Source organism: Mesoplodon densirostris, chromosome 11 (assembly GCF_025265405.1).
Source record: "Mesoplodon densirostris isolate mMesDen1 chromosome 11, mMesDen1 primary haplotype, whole genome shotgun sequence".
Lineage (NCBI taxonomy): Eukaryota > Metazoa > Chordata > Mammalia > Artiodactyla > Ziphiidae > Mesoplodon > Mesoplodon densirostris.
The window spans coordinates 77272069-77289030 of NC_082671.1; the positions used below are offsets into that span (position 1 = coordinate 77272069).

The 16962-nt window shown below is 47.1% G+C and overlaps 1 protein-coding gene across 3 annotated transcripts in view; it reads left to right on the top strand.

Moving 5' to 3' along the window:
- The window catches only part of APPL2 (adaptor protein, phosphotyrosine interacting with PH domain and leucine zipper 2), a 52755-nt gene that overhangs the window by 24599 nt on the left and 11194 nt on the right, over nt 1–16962 (top strand). For all 3 annotated transcript variants that reach the window (XM_060113262.1, XM_060113263.1, XM_060113264.1), the window contains 9 exons: nt 1604–1645; nt 1762–1820; nt 2934–3080; nt 6212–6294; nt 9668–9826; nt 11264–11452; nt 12580–12622; nt 12706–12762; nt 12863–12951. In XM_060113262.1, the coding sequence (XP_059969245.1) occupies nt 1604–1645; nt 1762–1820; nt 2934–3080; nt 6212–6294; nt 9668–9826; nt 11264–11452; nt 12580–12622; nt 12706–12762; nt 12863–12951 (868 nt within the window). The remainder of the gene's footprint in view (nt 1–1603; nt 1646–1761; nt 1821–2933; nt 3081–6211; nt 6295–9667; nt 9827–11263; nt 11453–12579; nt 12623–12705; nt 12763–12862; nt 12952–16962) is intronic.

Sequence of the window (16962 nt, forward strand, 5' to 3'; positions counted from 1 at the left end):
TTTACCCAAGATGATGATTTTTTTTTTAAGAAAATAAAACTGTCTAGTAGTACTAAAAGGAGAAGCTCTTAGTATCTATGAAAAAAGTTAATCAAGGTATACTTTTCTGCTGACACCAAGACAGAAATTTGAAGTGTTTGGCTTGGGTCATACCTGAGTCAAAATCAGAACCAAATTAGAATCTGGCATCCCCTCTGCTTAGTGGTGTTTTTTGTTTGTTTGTTTTGCTTTTGTTTTTTAACATCTTTATTGGAGTATAATTACTTTACAATGGTGTGTTAGTTTCTGCTGTATAACAAAGTGAATCAGCTATATGTATACATATATCCCCATATCTCTTCCCTCTTGCATCTCCCTCCCTCCCACCCTCCCTATGCCACCCCTCTACGTGGTCACAGAGCACCGAGCTGATCTCCCTGTGCTATGCAGCTGCTTCCCACTAGCTATCTATTTTACATTTGGTAGTGTATATATGTCCATGCCACTCTCTCACTTCATCCCAGCTTACCCTTCCCCCTCCCCGTGTCCTCAAGTCCATTCTCTATGTCTGCATCTTTATTCTTGTCCTGACCCTAGGTTCACCAGAACCATTTTTTTTTTTTAGATTCCATATATATGTGTTAGCATACGGTATTTGTTTTTCTATTTGTGACTTAACTTCACTCTGTATGACAGACTCTAGGTCCATCCACCTCACTACAAATAACTCAATTTCGTTTCTTTTTATGGCTGAGTAATATTCCATTGTATTTATGTGCCACATCTTCTTTATCCATTCATCTGTCGATGGACACTTAGGTTGCTTCCATGTCCTGGCTATTGTAAATAGAGCTGCAGTGAACATTGTGGTACATGACTCTTTTTGAATTATGGTTTTCTCAGGGTATATGCCCAGTAGTGGGAGTGGTGTTTTATTTTACATTTTGTTGCCTTTTTCATTTACCCACCAATATAAGTACATAATCTGAATGAAGACAATACAAGAGTTATTTAGGAAGCTATTTAAAATTGATGAGGAACAAACTCTAAAACTGCTCCAACAGGAAGTAGAAGATGAGAAAGAAATGAAAAATTAAAGAATAGAAAGGCAGAAAGCAGCCCCATATCAGAAAGAGTAAGAAAAATGTGAAGAGAAATTTAAAAGCTGGAGGCAGTTTTGAGACAAATCGAAAAACAATGTAGAAGATGTGAAAATGCTTTGCTCTGTTTGACAAAGTAAAAATGGGTTGTTTTAGAATCGTAGAAAGTGTCACTTCCTTTTAAATATCTCTGTGTTTTTAAATTTTTAACCTTGGACAGTCATTGCTCTCACTAACTTTTTGTTTTTTTGGTCTTAGACTTTGTTAAGCCGTCTTTGTGCATGATGGGTGTGGCACCCACATGGGGTAATATTTATTGGTGTTGGCTTGTTGCAAGTACAGTATACTAGATTGCTTCAGATTTCTTTCATTAAAACAAGCATCCCCAGGCACCAGGACCCGAGGGTGCTGGCGGAGCTACCCCCTTCCACGCACATAGCTTTATTTTCTTGGGAAAGCACAGAGCTCTGGGTTAGCATATTTTATTTTTCTTTGCTTTAAGATGTTTCTTTTCTCTTGTTCAGAAGTAAGCACTTTAAAGGATCTTTTTGGACTCGCCAGCAATGGTAAGCATCTTCTCTGTTCTTGGTATGTGAGTTTAGTATGTCTGTGGGAAGAGATGCTGAATGAATGTTCTTGCCTTTCAGCCCATCTAGGTGCTAAAATATCTCTTTATTTTTAGAGCATGACCTCTCAATGGCAAAATATAGCAGGCTTCCTAAAAAAAAGGAGAATGAAAAGGTATGAATACCTGCTTTCCATTTTTCACTTCATTTACTTAAGCTCCTTTTATGTTTCCCTATTGTGAATTTGTGGCATTGAGGGTGTCCTGATGAATTCTTTTTTTCTCCTGTACATGGATTAAAAAAAAAATTATTTATTTATTTGTTTGTTTGTTTGTTTGTTTGTTTATGGCTGCGTTGGGTCTTCATTGCTGCACACGGGCTTCCTCTAGTTGCAGCGAGCAGGGGCTACTCTTGGTTGTGGTGCATGGGCTTCTCATTGTGGTGGCTTCTCTTTTTGTGGAGTACGGGCTCTAGGCGTGCAGGCTTCAGTAATTGCAGCACGCAGGCTCAGTAGTTGTGGCTTGCGGTCTCTGGGGCACAGGCTCAGTAGTTGTGGCACACGGGCTTAGTTGCTCCGCAGCATGTGGGATCTTCCCGGACCAGGGATCGAATCTGTGTCCTCTGCATTGGCAGGCAGTTCTTAACCGCTGTGCCACCAGGGAAGTCCCTGGATTTTTAAAATATTTATTCCAAATCTCATAAGTAGACTTCTTCTCTGTTCTAGCTTTTTTCAAACTGGTTTATTAAATGTCAACTTGGAACCATTGTAAAATGATAATCACATAATGATTCTAACTTAAGCTTGATAGCTCATATGGTTATCTGACACACGTATACTTGGGCACTTGAACTCCTTGCCCTGATTTTTTAACTCATGCTCTCTAGCTTTTTAGCTGCTATAGATAATATCAAATATTTTCAGGCATATAGCTTTTATTTCTGTTCCATGATTTCCTGGGAGTACAATCTTATGAGTGAACCAAAATATTTATGGCTTTGAATGCATGCTGCCATATTGTTTTCCTAAAGGATTGTAGCTCTTTGTAGTGCTACCAGCAGAAAGTATTGTCTTCACCCCAGTGCAGCCTCACAAACGCTGAGATGCCATTAATTAGGTATTTTTAATTTGGATTTTTAAAAAACTTGAGGTGGAATCTCATCTGTTTTTTATTTGTCACAAAAATTGTTCTAATGAATAAACAAACATGTTTTGAAGTTGCATGCTCTTACAGAATTGCCACTTGCTTTGGACAACTTGATGTTTGTTTTCCTTTCCCCTCTTAACCAGGTGAAGACTGAAGTTGTAAAGGAGGTGGCAGCTGCCCGGCGGAAACAGCACCTTTCATCCCTTCAGTACTACTGTGCTCTCAACGCGCTGCAGTACAGAAAGCGAGTGGCCATGATGGAGCCCATGCTAGGCTTTGCCCATGGACAGGTAGGGTGATCCCTTTCCCTGAGGCGTCAGACCTAAGCCAGCTGTGGAGAACAGCATGGCATTCTGCTGACGTAGCCCTTAGGAGATACTGAAGCATCATCAGAGAAAGAAACACAGGTGCACAGCCTCCCTGGAAATTTCTGAGATCCAGCACTTGGAGAGCTTCCAGAGGGGCTGGGTCATCATTAGTTGGACTTACTAGGCTATATGTGCAGGAAATGATGGCTTTGATCCCAAGACTCCTATGGGGAGGAGCTGGCATGACCCTTTGTGTCGGATTCAAATGAAAGCCAGGCCTGGTCCAGTTTTCTGAGAAGCAGCTGGCTCCCAGGTTGGTGGAGCTAGGCCTATAACCCAGGACTCTGCACGATCCTTTGCTGCTCGGTGTGGTAAGGGTCACCCTCAGCTGGGCTCTTCTTTAAAGATACGTTGCTGAGGTTATTGCTGGCACCTTGGTATCTGGGGCGTGGGGAAATGTTGTCACTGCCTGATGAAGTCTCTGTAGAATAATTATCCGGCTTCTTCCTCCCATTTTGTGGGCTACTGAACGTTTGTTTGCAGGGAGGCTCCAGTTTTGGGGATGGGCCCTTGACCGTGCAGCACTAGCCCTCACCCTCCATCCCTGCCCTGCTTTAGCCCCACTTAGGTTGACTCCAAAACCTCACTTGGGCATGTGAGAAACACAGCTGGGAACCTTCTGTCAGTTGACAATCTAGGAACAGAAAGGAATGTGAGGAAGCAAAATGTTGAGAAGAAAAAAAGCAACTTAAAAAAACCCACATGTGAGCATCTATTTTTTTTAAATACATTAAAAAAAATACATATATTTCAAAAGAATACAATATCAGTTTCATTCAGGGAAAAGGAGAACAAGAGAGGATCTTTAAACATCTAAGGTCAGCTGTCTGTCTTCTTCATCTGGTTATTTTATTGTTGAGGGATAGGGACACTAAGGTCAGCTGGGTGTCTTTAGAGGTCGTATTGAACTCGAGCAGTAAAACCTTTCTGTGTCAGCTGAGTAAAGCTGGATGAAACCAAAAACTAGCCCTGTGCAGCTGTGGGCTGCAGTCCTCAGCAAAGCCTTGGGAGCTTCCCCCGCTTCCTCATCATGGGCACTGTGTCCACACGTGTATACTCGCTCCCTCTCTGTCACCCTCCCCTCTCCCCCTGCCCATGTCCTGGCTTTGGTAGAGAAGGCCAGTACTCCTGTGCTCTCTCTGATTAATACCTCCTCTCGCATCTGTCCTCCCTGATTGACATTTCTTGCCTTTGAAGCCGTAATTCCTGCTCAGTTAGAGACCCTGAGTCAGGGAGGGACCTGGACTCAGCATCTCAGAAAGATGAACTGCTCCAGGCCTGATGGATCAGTGCTTGGGGAGCTTGGTTGTTTAGAGGAGGGTCTTCACAAGTCCTAAAAGATGGGTTTGATACTGGCTGGTTTCACTCGCTTCCGTGGCCAAGGACTCCACCACTTCTCCCAGCCTGGACACAGTGGGGAGGACAAGACATTGGGTGCAGTAACACCAGTGTAGCCCCCGTGCCTAGGAAGTCAGAACAGAGCACACTGTCATTGTTGGGTGGTGGCAGTGTCATTTTTGAGGACCGAGGATGGCACGTTTCATTTTTCATATGAAAAGTGTGCAGATTTCAAGACCAGAAGAGCAGATAAAAGTCTCACCCTGGAGACTTTTTAATCCTGATGAAAACTATAGTTCCTTCCGGAAGGCCAGGTTGTTGTCTGACACCGTGAAGCTTTGGGATGACGCTAAAGCATGTGCTGTCCCACTGCCTCATCAGCCCTCTGGAACCAATGCCCACTGAGCATCTGCTTCGTTAGTTGATGGTCCTAGGACCATAGTACGTCCTACTGTTCACAAAGGGCCACGAGCTTAGGTCTTTGGATGATGTTGCACTGAATGAGACTTCTCAGCACCACCCACCTTAGTGGAGGTGGTTTGACTCCATTCCTTCCTTCCGTGGCCCTCATTAAAGAGGTTTCCAATTAGACCATGATTCAGTCCTCAGGCCTGCATACAAACGGAGGTTTTGTTATCTGTGTACAGGTTCATGAGAACACAAAAATGAACTCTAGTGTCCTATTTACAGGGTAAGTACTACATAATGTGGCTGTAGAAGCCAGTGTCGTATCCCTTCCTTCCATCCGTTCATTCATCAGGGTTTTTTTAGGGATTGCATGAGCCCCTGCCCTAGGCACTTACAGAGTAGTAGAGGAGCTATGACAAGGACTTAGAGTATAAACTCCAAGGAGTTCAGGGAGGGGAAGGAGAGAAGACGCCACCTTGATGTTGTGCACTTAGAAATGTAGAATGCTTGTTTAACAGACCTTGATAGTCAACATTTCAGGGACTCAGGTTGGCATTTACAGTGTTGATCTCTGCATGGTTCAAAGATCATGGGGCCAGAACATCTCCCTGCAGGTATACCTTGCATTAGGATAATCATGATCATCGTGTTTCTGTACTGTGAAAACTAAGTACGTTGGTGTCCATACTTCCCCAGGGTGTCTGGGGAGCCAGGTGTAAGGAGTCAGATGGTGCTGATGACAGGTGCTAGCCTTCTAGAGGTGAGAGGTCGATCTCCACGCCCACCACCCAGGGCCAGGGCTGCTTCCACATCAGAACGCTGGGGAGCAGCAGGGGCCTTGTCCCCTGTGTCCAGCACCTGTGCAGCCCTGCTGTGTCCTTCTCATACACAGTCATTTTAAGTTGATGTCGGGGTTGGAAGAGCCTTTTAAGGATCTTCTGCCCCGTCTTCCCTCTGTTTACTGTCTAGAATTCACACAGGAAAAAGGCTGCTGATGAGAATATCAAAATAATTATCAGTAGTAATTGCAGATGAGGTGGTACGTACCAAGCACTTATATTATCCCTGGCCTTTACTGCCTTGCAGCAGGTTAGGAGGCTGCACCCTCCTCCCTCTACAGACACACCAGGGGCTTTGGGAGTCAACCTCAGCCAGTGAGGTGGGGCTCAGCAGACAGGCAGCAAGTGCTGCCAGCGAGGAGGGGCCAGCCAGTGTCTGCTGCCCCTGTGCTGTTAGTCTCACATGTCATGAGTTCATCGATCACCTTTCTTAGACAGTTTTCAGAATATCATAATTATATCTTTCAGATTAACTTTTTTAAGAAGGGAGCAGAGATGTTTTCCCAAAGTATGGACAGCTTCTTATCCTCCGTTGCAGACATGGTTCAAAGGTAATGCTGCGCTCCGGTTTGCATCTCATGTGCCTTTTGCCTCTCCTGCTGAATCAGTCTCTCTGGGAGGTGGGGGGAGGGCCCCAGAGAGCCCCCTGCCCCCTCCACTCCACGAACGCTCAGAACAGCGCCCTCTTCTTAGCTGCTGCTCTTTGTGTGGTTGAAAAGTCATGATTTCTGCAGTTCTTGACCCGTGTGGAGCCAGAGTCCTATCTCCTACATTAAAAGACTAAATAAAAGATTATAACATCCACAGGAGTACTTTCCCATTAAGTCCAAGTTCCTATTCTTAGGATCTCCTTTTGTTAAGATTCACGTTTCGCATGCTATAAGCCTATGAGTCCAGTTTAGAAGAGATGCTTGCTTTTTTCTTTGAGAGCTAATGGGGTTAGCGGCCAGAAGTGCTGCAGCTTTTCAGGACACGTAACATCACATTCATTTATAATAGATAAATAAGGCCTTAAGCCTTTTTTTTGAATTAATTTAACAAACTGCAGTTCAGCCTTGCAAATGTTTATTTTTAACAAACACAGTGTCATCTCTGCAGACTGTCCTGCCCGCGTTTAATTAAGGCTGGGGCTGCCCTGAGTCTCCTTGCTTCCCGTCATCAGCGTCTGCGGTAGTGAGCTCGCTAGAGGCGCCCAGGCACCGCCAGCACCAGGCTTACTTAGTTCACAGCGCAGACGTGTGGTTCCTTGAACATTCCTCATGATTCCTGGAGTATAGAAATAATGTCTCTCTGTATACACGTGTGTTGTTGATAGGTAAATATACAAAACAAGTATAAGTATAGGATTTTGTGTGGAAAAATGAAGAGAAAGTTGTTCATTTTCTTGAGGATGTTGCATTTCAAAATACCTTAAGGCCAAGCAGTAAATTTATTTAGACAGAAGTCTCCGTAAAATGCTGAAGATAAAGAATGAATCCCGAGGAAAACCAGTGCTGAGCGTCATACAGGCACGAGGGGAGAGTTGTGCTTTAGGAAAGCATATATTCCTTCCTGAAAGTCCCTGAGCTGTTTTCTTCCTGATCGTTGGATGCAGGTTAGATTTATAATTATGCTAGAAAGCAATTTGTGAAATCCGAGCTGAGTTTCCTGCCTTTTAATTTGATTGTCAGCCCCTGGAGGGTTAGGAGAAAGTGAGAGAAGGGAGCCTATTAAATTGTCATTTAAAAGCCCTCTCCCTTGTCTCTCACTGTCTTTCTCTTACCTTCCTTAACTCTCAGAATCCCATGGTTTTCTGCTTCTGGGAGAGCTACTTGTGCTTCACATTGTTTTCATGTACTAGATTGTTTTATTAACTGGTGGCAGGACATTCGTGCCCATTTCCGAGATGCTGCAGTGTGTATCTTTCCACACATCCTGCAGCCTGTGTCCTCTCTCCTTGTCAGTGTCTCTCTGAGCCGTTACTAGGCCACCAAAGTGCAGCACCAGCTGTTCCCACAGTTTTGTGACTGGGCGTTGAAAGCCCCGGCCACACAGCCTGCTCCCGAGGGCCGGGTCTAGTTCTGTGAGTCGTGCTTCTGCTACCTGACCAGGCACAGCTTGTTACAGGGGCAGCAGGCAGGGCTCCCAGTGGAACCTGGGAGCACAGGAACCTCCTGGTTCAAACGGCTGAAGCATTCAGCTAAGAATTCTAGTTTTCCTATCCCTTACGTTGTATCCTGGTGAGTAGATAAATACTGCTGCACCTCTGCCAGTAGGAGGGGTCTTGCTGCCACATTGCTGGGCATCAGCAGCCAGCCAGCCCGAGTGGCCAAGGAACCACGTCTAGTGGTGGCTCTGGGCTCCGCAGTCCTTCCCCAGGAGGTGAATGCCTGGTCTCGCTGCGTCAGGGTGTGAGAGGATTCAGAACCCAGCCTAAACCCAGACGGCTGGCATTTCACACCATCCCACAGTGCCAGGGGCTTTTCTTCCAGTCCCTACTTCACAGTGATACACTTCAGGCTTTTTTCTTGGCGTGCACGCGCGCGCGCACACACACACACACACACACTTTTTTTAATTAAATGAAACGTGATTTAAAATAAAAATCTTCGAAGGGAACAATTGAAGGGAGTCATTTTTCTACCCTGCTCTTTGAGTTCTGGGGGCCTCAGATTAGCTCAGAGTTTTTGAGCCTCCCTGTATGGGTCGGGGAGCAGAGGGGGGACATGGTGTCACATTGGTTCACATGAGGGCTTTTCTGGGGGAGACAATCCTTACCTTTCATCAGATCTTCAAAGAGGCTTCTCAAAAAAGCTGAAGGACCTAAGCGGTTCTGTGTACTTTTGGCTCCCTTCATCCACTTCTGTACAGCTTAACTTCTTTTTTTCTCATTCCATTCTCTCAGCCTTGGCAATGACAACCCCGTTAAACTAATGAAGTTTGTTGGTGGAGCCCCAGATTGTTCCATTCAAATATCAAAATAGCCAAAATTAACTTGGACTGACCGCTTGCCTCAGGGTTGCATTAAACAAGACACAGGTGGTCTACACTGTGAACCTCTAAGAGGAGCATCTGGAGCACACAAGCCCAACCTCACTCACCTACAGAACGCTTTTGAAAGGAAATGCTGAGGAGCTCACTCTGTAAAACACTAGACTCGCCAGCCCCTAGGCTTCCTCCTGATTTCAGCATTGGAATTCGGTCCTGTCTCCTCTACACAGTGGAGAAGTGGAACAACGCCTCTAGAGTTTGTTTTCTCGGATGGAGGGCCCATTTTGGCAGACTGTGTTTAGGACTATCACCCAGGCTGTCACCTCTGGGTGGGGCAGCTGTTGAGGCCTCACGTTATGGGGAGAAAGGGCAGCTGCTTATTTCAAGCTAAAGCTTCCAGCTTTTCCACGCCTCAGACCATGGGCAGACGGGCCGGCCAGCCTGCAACATCTCAGGGCAGTTGTGTGGCTCTCATATAAGGAAAAGCATTGCTCTTGGCTTTGCTGTTGCACCTTGGTACCACCTCCTGGTCACTTTCTGGTCTCCAGTGGCCGTCCCCACCATTCCTGCCTAAACCGGGGGGTGGGGGCCATGAATGACTGCCGTTTCCTTCTTGCTTTTCCGGCTCTTTCACAGGCTGCCAGCACACGCGGCTCCTGAGGATGGGTTCATCTTCTAAAACTTGCATCAACAAGTCTGAGCCTGGATACCACTGTGTCAACAGAGAAATTATTTAGCTGGGTTCAGGCATCGTCCAGTGGTATTCGTTAACGCTCTGTTTGAAAATAACAGTCATATAAACACTTCTGGTAGCACGGACCGGAGTCCCTGTGATCTCCAGCTTTCAGAGCCTCGGAGGTGGAGCGTCGTGCCCCCCTGTGTGAGGCAGGAAGCCGTGGGGAGGCTCCACCATCTGCTGTGACAAGTGACTGACCTGACACCTTCTGTCTCAAGCATCCAGGTGGAACTGGAAGCGGAAGCGGAGAAGATGCAGGCATCCCAGCAAGAATTACTTTCTCTTGAGGAAGCTGTTTACACTCCAGACTTCGATGTGGCTGCACCCCAGATCAACAGGAACCTCATCCAGAAGGCTGGTTACCTTAATCTTAGAAAGTGAGAGTTCATTGCCTGCCCCTTTTTCTAAAATCTGTGTTCCCTGGGAGTGGCTAAAAAGCACCTGTTAAGTGCCCCATCAGAGGGTGGGGGTGCGTGAGGTTGGGTTAGAGCTCCCGCCACAGCACCCCTCCTGCCTGGGACATAGGAAGTGTCTGGGCCCAGGTCCCAAACTGCACTGAGAGATGGGGCTTGAAACAGTCATGTGAGTAAGAACCCAGTCGGTGCGTAGACTCCCAAGACACCACAGGCCGCCCCTCCCTGGTCACCATGGCCACTTGACATAAACTGCTCTTAACTCTTATCATCCTAGACCTTTGAGACCCTTCCCCAGACCCCTGATGGGTGAGAGCAGTGTGCCGGTGATGCAGCACTGAGGCCAGAGTCTGAGGGCCAGGAAGCTTCCAGAATCATCTAGATGTTCACTATGAATTAAAGAGGTGCCCAGGTTTGACTGTGCCTGAGAGCAGGTAGGGTTGTTGTCAGGTGCGGTGGTGAGCTCTGACTTTGGTCAGACGTCCTGGCCCGGCTGGGCCCCGCTGCCCCGGCATTTCATCTGTAAAATAGAGCTGAAGATAGCACCTACTTCATAAAGTTGTCACAAAGATTGAGTGAGGTAATTCCTAGCAGGTATAAGTACTCAAATGTTAGCTGTTACCACTTTTGGAAATTGTAATAATTGAGGCAGGAAACCTAGTGCCCCATACATAGTTGCTACTCAGTAAATACCGAATCAAATAAATATATTTGATATCCCCCAAATGGAGGATGTGTGAAGAGGAATTGTCAGCTGTTTTCTTACCAGGTTAGAGCCTTTCAAAGGTCCGTAAAGCTCGTTGAGATCACAAGCCAGAGGTCTCCTTTAGTTCTGTACAGATAGAAAACTCCAGAAGGTTCTGGTTTTATTTGCCAGGAACTAGATTTCTCTCTTGTAAACAGCCCACAGAAGAAGCATAACATCTAGCTGGAGCAAAACCCAATCTGGTATAAAGTGCCCAGGATTCTGGGGTGTGTGCTGTGGCCGGGGTAACCCTGGTGACTCTTAACTCGACTTAGAGCAGTTCAGCTCTGTCTTAGAGAAATGATCTTCAGGGTTTTCAGTTCCTGATGGTGTTGGACTAATTCTGTTTCCAGATCCCAGCTTTAGAAGCCAGAGACTGGCTGCAGTGGGGGTGGGCACCCCCTGCCCCCACCCTGGAGTTGGCTGTGGACCAGCCTTTCCCATCTGAGCAGAGCCCATCACCTCCCAGCTCGTTCAAGCTAACCTGTGCCTCTCCTGCTACTCTTTGCACTTGAATTGTTTTCAGAGAAGTTTTGCTTTAATGTAAAGCAACACATTATTTCTAAGATGCTACCAATACCCGTAAAGAGGCAGCAAGACTCAGGTGCCTCATGCTTCCTAGTACTAATGAGCTTTTCACAACACAATTCTTGCAGTAAAACAGGGCTGGTCACCACCACCTGGGAGAGACTCTACTTCTTCACCCAAGGCGGGAATCTCATGTGTCAGCCCAGGGGCGCCGTGGCCGGAGGCTTGATCCAGGACCTGGACAACTGCTCCGTGATGGCGGTGGACTGTGAAGACCGACGATACTGCTTCCAGATCACCACTCCCAATGGAAAAGCGTAGGCCACACGGGTTTTATGTGGGAGGAAACAGATGCAGTGACCCCACTTCTGCCAAGGGCCTCCTAGGTCACTCCTCTGTGCCAGCCCTCCACGGGGGAGGCCCCGTTCTGGGTGCTGTTGACCTTTCGGGAGGGTGGTTTTATGTCCTCTTTAAGCAAGCACACAGGACCATATGGAATCCAGCCTGCCTTATCTAAGAAGTCCCAGAGAGGATTTGTCTGTGGCTGTGGAGAAGAGGTGACCTCCATGTGTAAGACGGTGACAGGAGCTGTTTGTCAGCGGAGACTCAGAGAGAGGGGTGGGGCCGTAGCCGCTCCTCGTCTGTTCTAGACAAGCCTTTGTGTCCACATCACGGGGTCGGGGGCTGAGGGGGAGAGTGGGTGCTTGCCCGAGGAGTCCGCGTCCCCAGCTGACACAGGAGATGTGAACAGGACATGCCACTGCAGCAGAGTTATTCGTCAGCACTCTGTCCCCACATCTGCCGTGCACCTCGGGCCCAGGAGAGGCCATGTTTGCAGGATGGCAGCCATGTATCATCCCAGTAGATCCCATCCCAGTGGGACCCCCTCTTACTTAGAGCAGTGGTTTCAAACTGCTCCAAGGAGTTTGGAGCCCCATGAATTGCTCCAGGCTTCACCTGCTTGGGGGAGAGGAGTGGCCCCGTTCTCAGAGCTGCTCTGCTTGCATTTGCTTTCTCTTTTGGGCTTCTGAGTTGAGATTTTATTTAAACAATAGCACGTTCATGGGGAGGGGGCAGTGTTGGTATGATGTAGACCATCTCTTCTCCCAGAATGGCAGAGCATTTTTAGACATCATCCTTCCTCTCTGGGTGATGGTAAATGACCTGGGAATGAAGCTTCTGGATTCTAGTCACAGTCCCAGGCAGTTACTTAACTCCTCTGGGCCTTGGTTCCCTCAGATAAGAAATAGGGATGAAATCCATGTTCCCCACCTCCCACAGATGAGATGAGGAACAAAGGGACTGGCAGGTGTGGAGTCCCTTTAAGGGTGACGCCTTCGCAGAAGTACAGCAGAATTATTTGTATCTTATTCCTGGCCCGCTGCATGCAGATGTGCAGTCACTGAGGTCCAGGAAGCACTTACTTAGATGTACTTTATTTCAGGGGAATAATCCTCCAGGCAGAAAGCAGAAAGGAAAACGAAGAGGTAAAGGTTTTGTTTATTTCACTTCTGTTCTAGTATAGTGGGTGACTTTGGGATTCAGCAGGTTTTTTTAATGTCATCTACAGTGGATATGTGCAATAAACAACATCTCCAGACAGATCTACCTGACTGACAACCCAGAGGTAATTCACAGCTGCCCTACATGCGTCTCAGCTCTTTTCTCAATGTGAAAGGTAAGCGTCCATCTCTTGGAACTGAGCCTGTCTTCCTCTGGATTTGTAGGCAGTCGCCATCAAGTTGAATCAGACGGCTCTCCAAGCAGTGACTCCAATTACAAGTTTTGCAAAAAAACAAGAAAGCACTTGCCCCAGGTAACTAAAGGACAGAAAAAAACTAGCTTTTGTGGAGCCAAACTGTGTATTAGGGATTTCACCTGTACTAGGAATTTCATCTTTACAGCAGCGTGGTGTTCAGCCCTGTTGTACAGAAGCAGTAACTGACCAGGAAAGGGTAAATACTTTGCCCATGTTCACAGCACAAATGAGGGGCTGAGTCAGAATTCAAAGCTGTCTGCTTTCAATGTCCACCTCCTTCCCCTGGACCATGCAGCTGCAGCCTGAGCACACAGGACACACACTGAGTATCCTGCGAGTCAGGAGTTCTCCCCACATTTCGTATCAGCATCAACAAAATTATGGAACCAAAACAAAAATTTTTTTAAATAAGGAAGAAAATCACCTTTTATGTGTCTATGTTATGGTGCAGCCCTTATCATATGTGCATTTATTTCACATATATATTTTTCATATTTTCACATTTTTCATAATTGTTCCTTTACACACTATTGCATCATTTGTTATTATTGACTATTTGAATATTTAGTTTGCTTCTCCTTCCTTTGTTTGCTGTTGTCGTTTACAGTGAGGATTTTCACACATACAGCTTTCCTCTTGTTTTGAATACTGCTCTAGGATTTATCCCAGGAATGCCGTCTTAATGGGAGTTTCCATTTGATTAAATAATAGAAGGCTGTATTATCTGTTATGCTAATGAGAGCATGGCATCACAGGGCAAGTTGAAATCCTGCCTGTATTAGGCCTCCATCTTCAGCGGCCTGGTAGAGTCCCGTTACACGTTTTACAGATGCTGCCTAATGACTCCAGAAGAAAGTTGTGAGAAAGCTCAGAGTGGTTGGGTACCTTCCCAGGGTCTCAGTGCGGTGCAGTGTGGAGCCAGCGCTCGCACACCCAGCCCTGGGATGCCAGGAGGAACGGCCCGAGAGAAAGCAGAGGACAGGCTGAGTCTGAGGGTGAAAGAATTAGGTGCCCTGCTGAGGAGCCACAGGCAGGGGAACAGAACCGCAGGCTTTGACAAGAGGGGAGGCATAGTCAGAACCGGCTGGAAAGACTGCTGGGCGGCACCTTCTGGGAGAGAGCGGATGGGGCGGGAGAAGGGAGGGCAGCGAGGCCCCATGGGATGTCCCTGTGTTAGTAGCTGTGAAACAGAACATGGGAACCTGAGCAAAGGGAATAAAAATGGGGACGAGGCAACAAGTCTGAGAACACTCCAGTGCCATAATTTAAGGGTAACAGTTTACACAAAAGTAGCATGCTTACTAAGTGCAGCTTTAAGGAAAGCACTTTATAAATGGAAATGGAAATACAGATCCGGCCAGTGGGGCTAACCTGGGAGCACTGAACTGGGTAAATGTGTCTGTCTTCTCTCTGTAAAGCCACACGAGTGTTAGAGGGACATAGTGAAGAACACTGCACTAGACTTGGAGTTAGGAGACATGGTCTTAATAACAGCTCTGAACACAGCTAGATGTCCTTGAGTGGGTCGTCAGCATTCTGGGCCTCTGTCTCCTCAACTTTGTGATATAAGACGAGAGAAATCAGACCGCCTCCAAGGCCTCTTCCAGCTCTAAAATGCTGTCTTTCTGGGGTGTAATCAGAAGGTGTGATTGGTTTTCTAAAAAAACAGTCTGGGGCTTCCCTGGTGGCGCAGTGGTTGAGAGTCTGCCTGCCGATGCAGGGGACATGGGTTCGTGCCCCGGTCCGGGAAGATCCCACATGCCACGGAGTGGCTAGGCCCGTGAGCCATGGCCGCTGAGCCTGCACGTCTGGAGCCTGTGCTCTGCAATGGGAGAGGCCACAACAGTGAGAGGCCCGCGTACCGCAAAAAAAAAAATCTGCGGCTCAGATTTATTTATTCAGTAACTGATTTTTCTCCTCTGTTCTACAATAGAATAAGTAAATCACATTCTTAGAAAGGAACCCATAGAAGGGATACAGAAGAATCCCTAGAAAAAAAATGACTGTAGCCAGACAGCTGAATCAATGCAAAGATCGGAAGGGTGACAGATGTGGCTGCCAGATGATGGCCCCAGAGCAGTGGAGGGCCGGGGTAGTATCTCTCTTAGGGTCAGCTCATTAGGAATAAAGAGATGTTTTGATGACAGTGGGAGAATGAAGCAGAGAAACTCTGTTCTTGGGAACAAACTGCCGTTCATTTCCAAGCAAATTTCATGTGTGGCCTTCCCTCATTCTGCAGTTACTTATATCTAATATTCATTCATTTATCCAGCTATTCAACAAATGTTTGTTGAGTGTCCAGTATGTGTCCAGGCGCTGAGCTAGATCATGAAACTTAGACTTATAGAAGACAGGCAGAAGGTAAACAAATACTTAGTTAAAATACTGGAAAGCACTATTATGTTAAAGGTGAGGGTGCTGTCACGGAGAATAAGGAGGAGGCCTATTTGGGGCCTGTCTGTAGAGATAATTAAATTGAGAAGTAAGAGGTGAGAAGTAGCCTCTCTTGCAAAGAGCCAGAGGTAGAGCATTCCTGATCCCAGCTGTGGAGGCTGAATGGCAGAGAAGAGCTTGGTGTCTTTCAGGAGCTGAAAGGAGATCACTGTAACTAGACAGTGGTCGGCAAAGGGAGGTCATAGAGCAAGACGAGGTTGGGAGGGAGGGGGGCAGGGACACGTCATGAAGGAAGTCAGGGCAGGGGTTTGGGGAGCTCTGGAAGGGTTTTAGAGGTAGGGGTGTGTGTGTGAGAGAGCGAGAGAGATGATCCACTTTACATTTTCCAAGGTCAGCTCCGGCTGCTGTGGAGGACACACAAGGCAGAGCTGGGCAAGCAGGTATCCAGTGAGGAGTCCATAGCAATAGTCCAGGAGAACACGATGGTGTCTTAAACGGATCGTGGCAGAGGAGATGAAAAGTAGGTGGACTGGGACTTACTTTGAAGGCAGAATCTGTAGGACGTTTGTTATGTGAGATGTGGAGTGGAAAGAAGGGAACAAACAAAGGATGACCACAGTCTGGGTTGAACACCTTGGTAGTTGGTGGCGCTAGGACACCACCATGAAGACATGAAGAGTTGGTATCAGTCAGTATCAGGAGTTCGGTTTACGACATAAGTTTGAGACGCTTGTGAGACATTCCAGTGAGTTGTCAAGTAGTCAACTGATATAAGTCTGGAGGGCAAAGAAAATGTGTGGGCTGAGTCTCTGAATTGGGAGCCCATCAGCACGGAAGTGGTGGTAGAAGAGGTCAGCTAGGGAGTGTAGAGGGAGGGAAGTGGAGCCTGGGACAGAAGTCTAAAGAGCTCCAACATGTGGATTAGAGGAGGAGCCTGCGAAAAACACTTCAGGAACAGCAGACGAGTAGGAGGAAAACCTGTAACGTGTGGCATCAGCACAAACCAAGAAAGGAGAATTTCAAGGAGGAGAGGTCAGTTATGTTAGATGCTTTGGGAGACCAAACAGGGTGACGATCCCAAAGTGTCCATTCGAGTTGGTGACATGCAGATCACAGGTGATGCTTTCATTTGCATCACTTCACTCCTCTGTTCAAAGAGTCTTCAGTGGCCGCCTACGTGCAGAGTCAAGGTAGACCTCACCCGATGGTGTTAACAGCCCTCTACAGCCTGGCCCCGTCCTGTCTTCCTTGTGTGATCTCCCCTCATACCCACTGGGGAGCCAAAATCTTGGGACTCGCTTCCTCCCCTTGAAGCTTCTACCCACGCCTTCCTCCAGTGCTTCACTTACTACATCATACTCCTCCTCCCTTAAAGACTGGATCATACAGCAGGTGTGATCGATTCGGGTTACTGAGGCAGTGTGACACTGAGGGAGAGCGCTGTACTGGCAGGGAGACCTCGGGTCTTAATCTAGCTACGAGCCCACCAGATACCTGAGTGCCTCCAGGGTTACGACTCAGCTTCTCGAGAGGCCTCGGTTTCCTTTTCTGTTGATAACGGAGGTTAAAACTAAGCGTCTCTCCTTGCAGTGACCGTCTACCATTCTGTCTATTGTGCTTGTATCCATTTTCCATTCCTTATGCTCATTCATCAGATGATATTATAATAGCTCC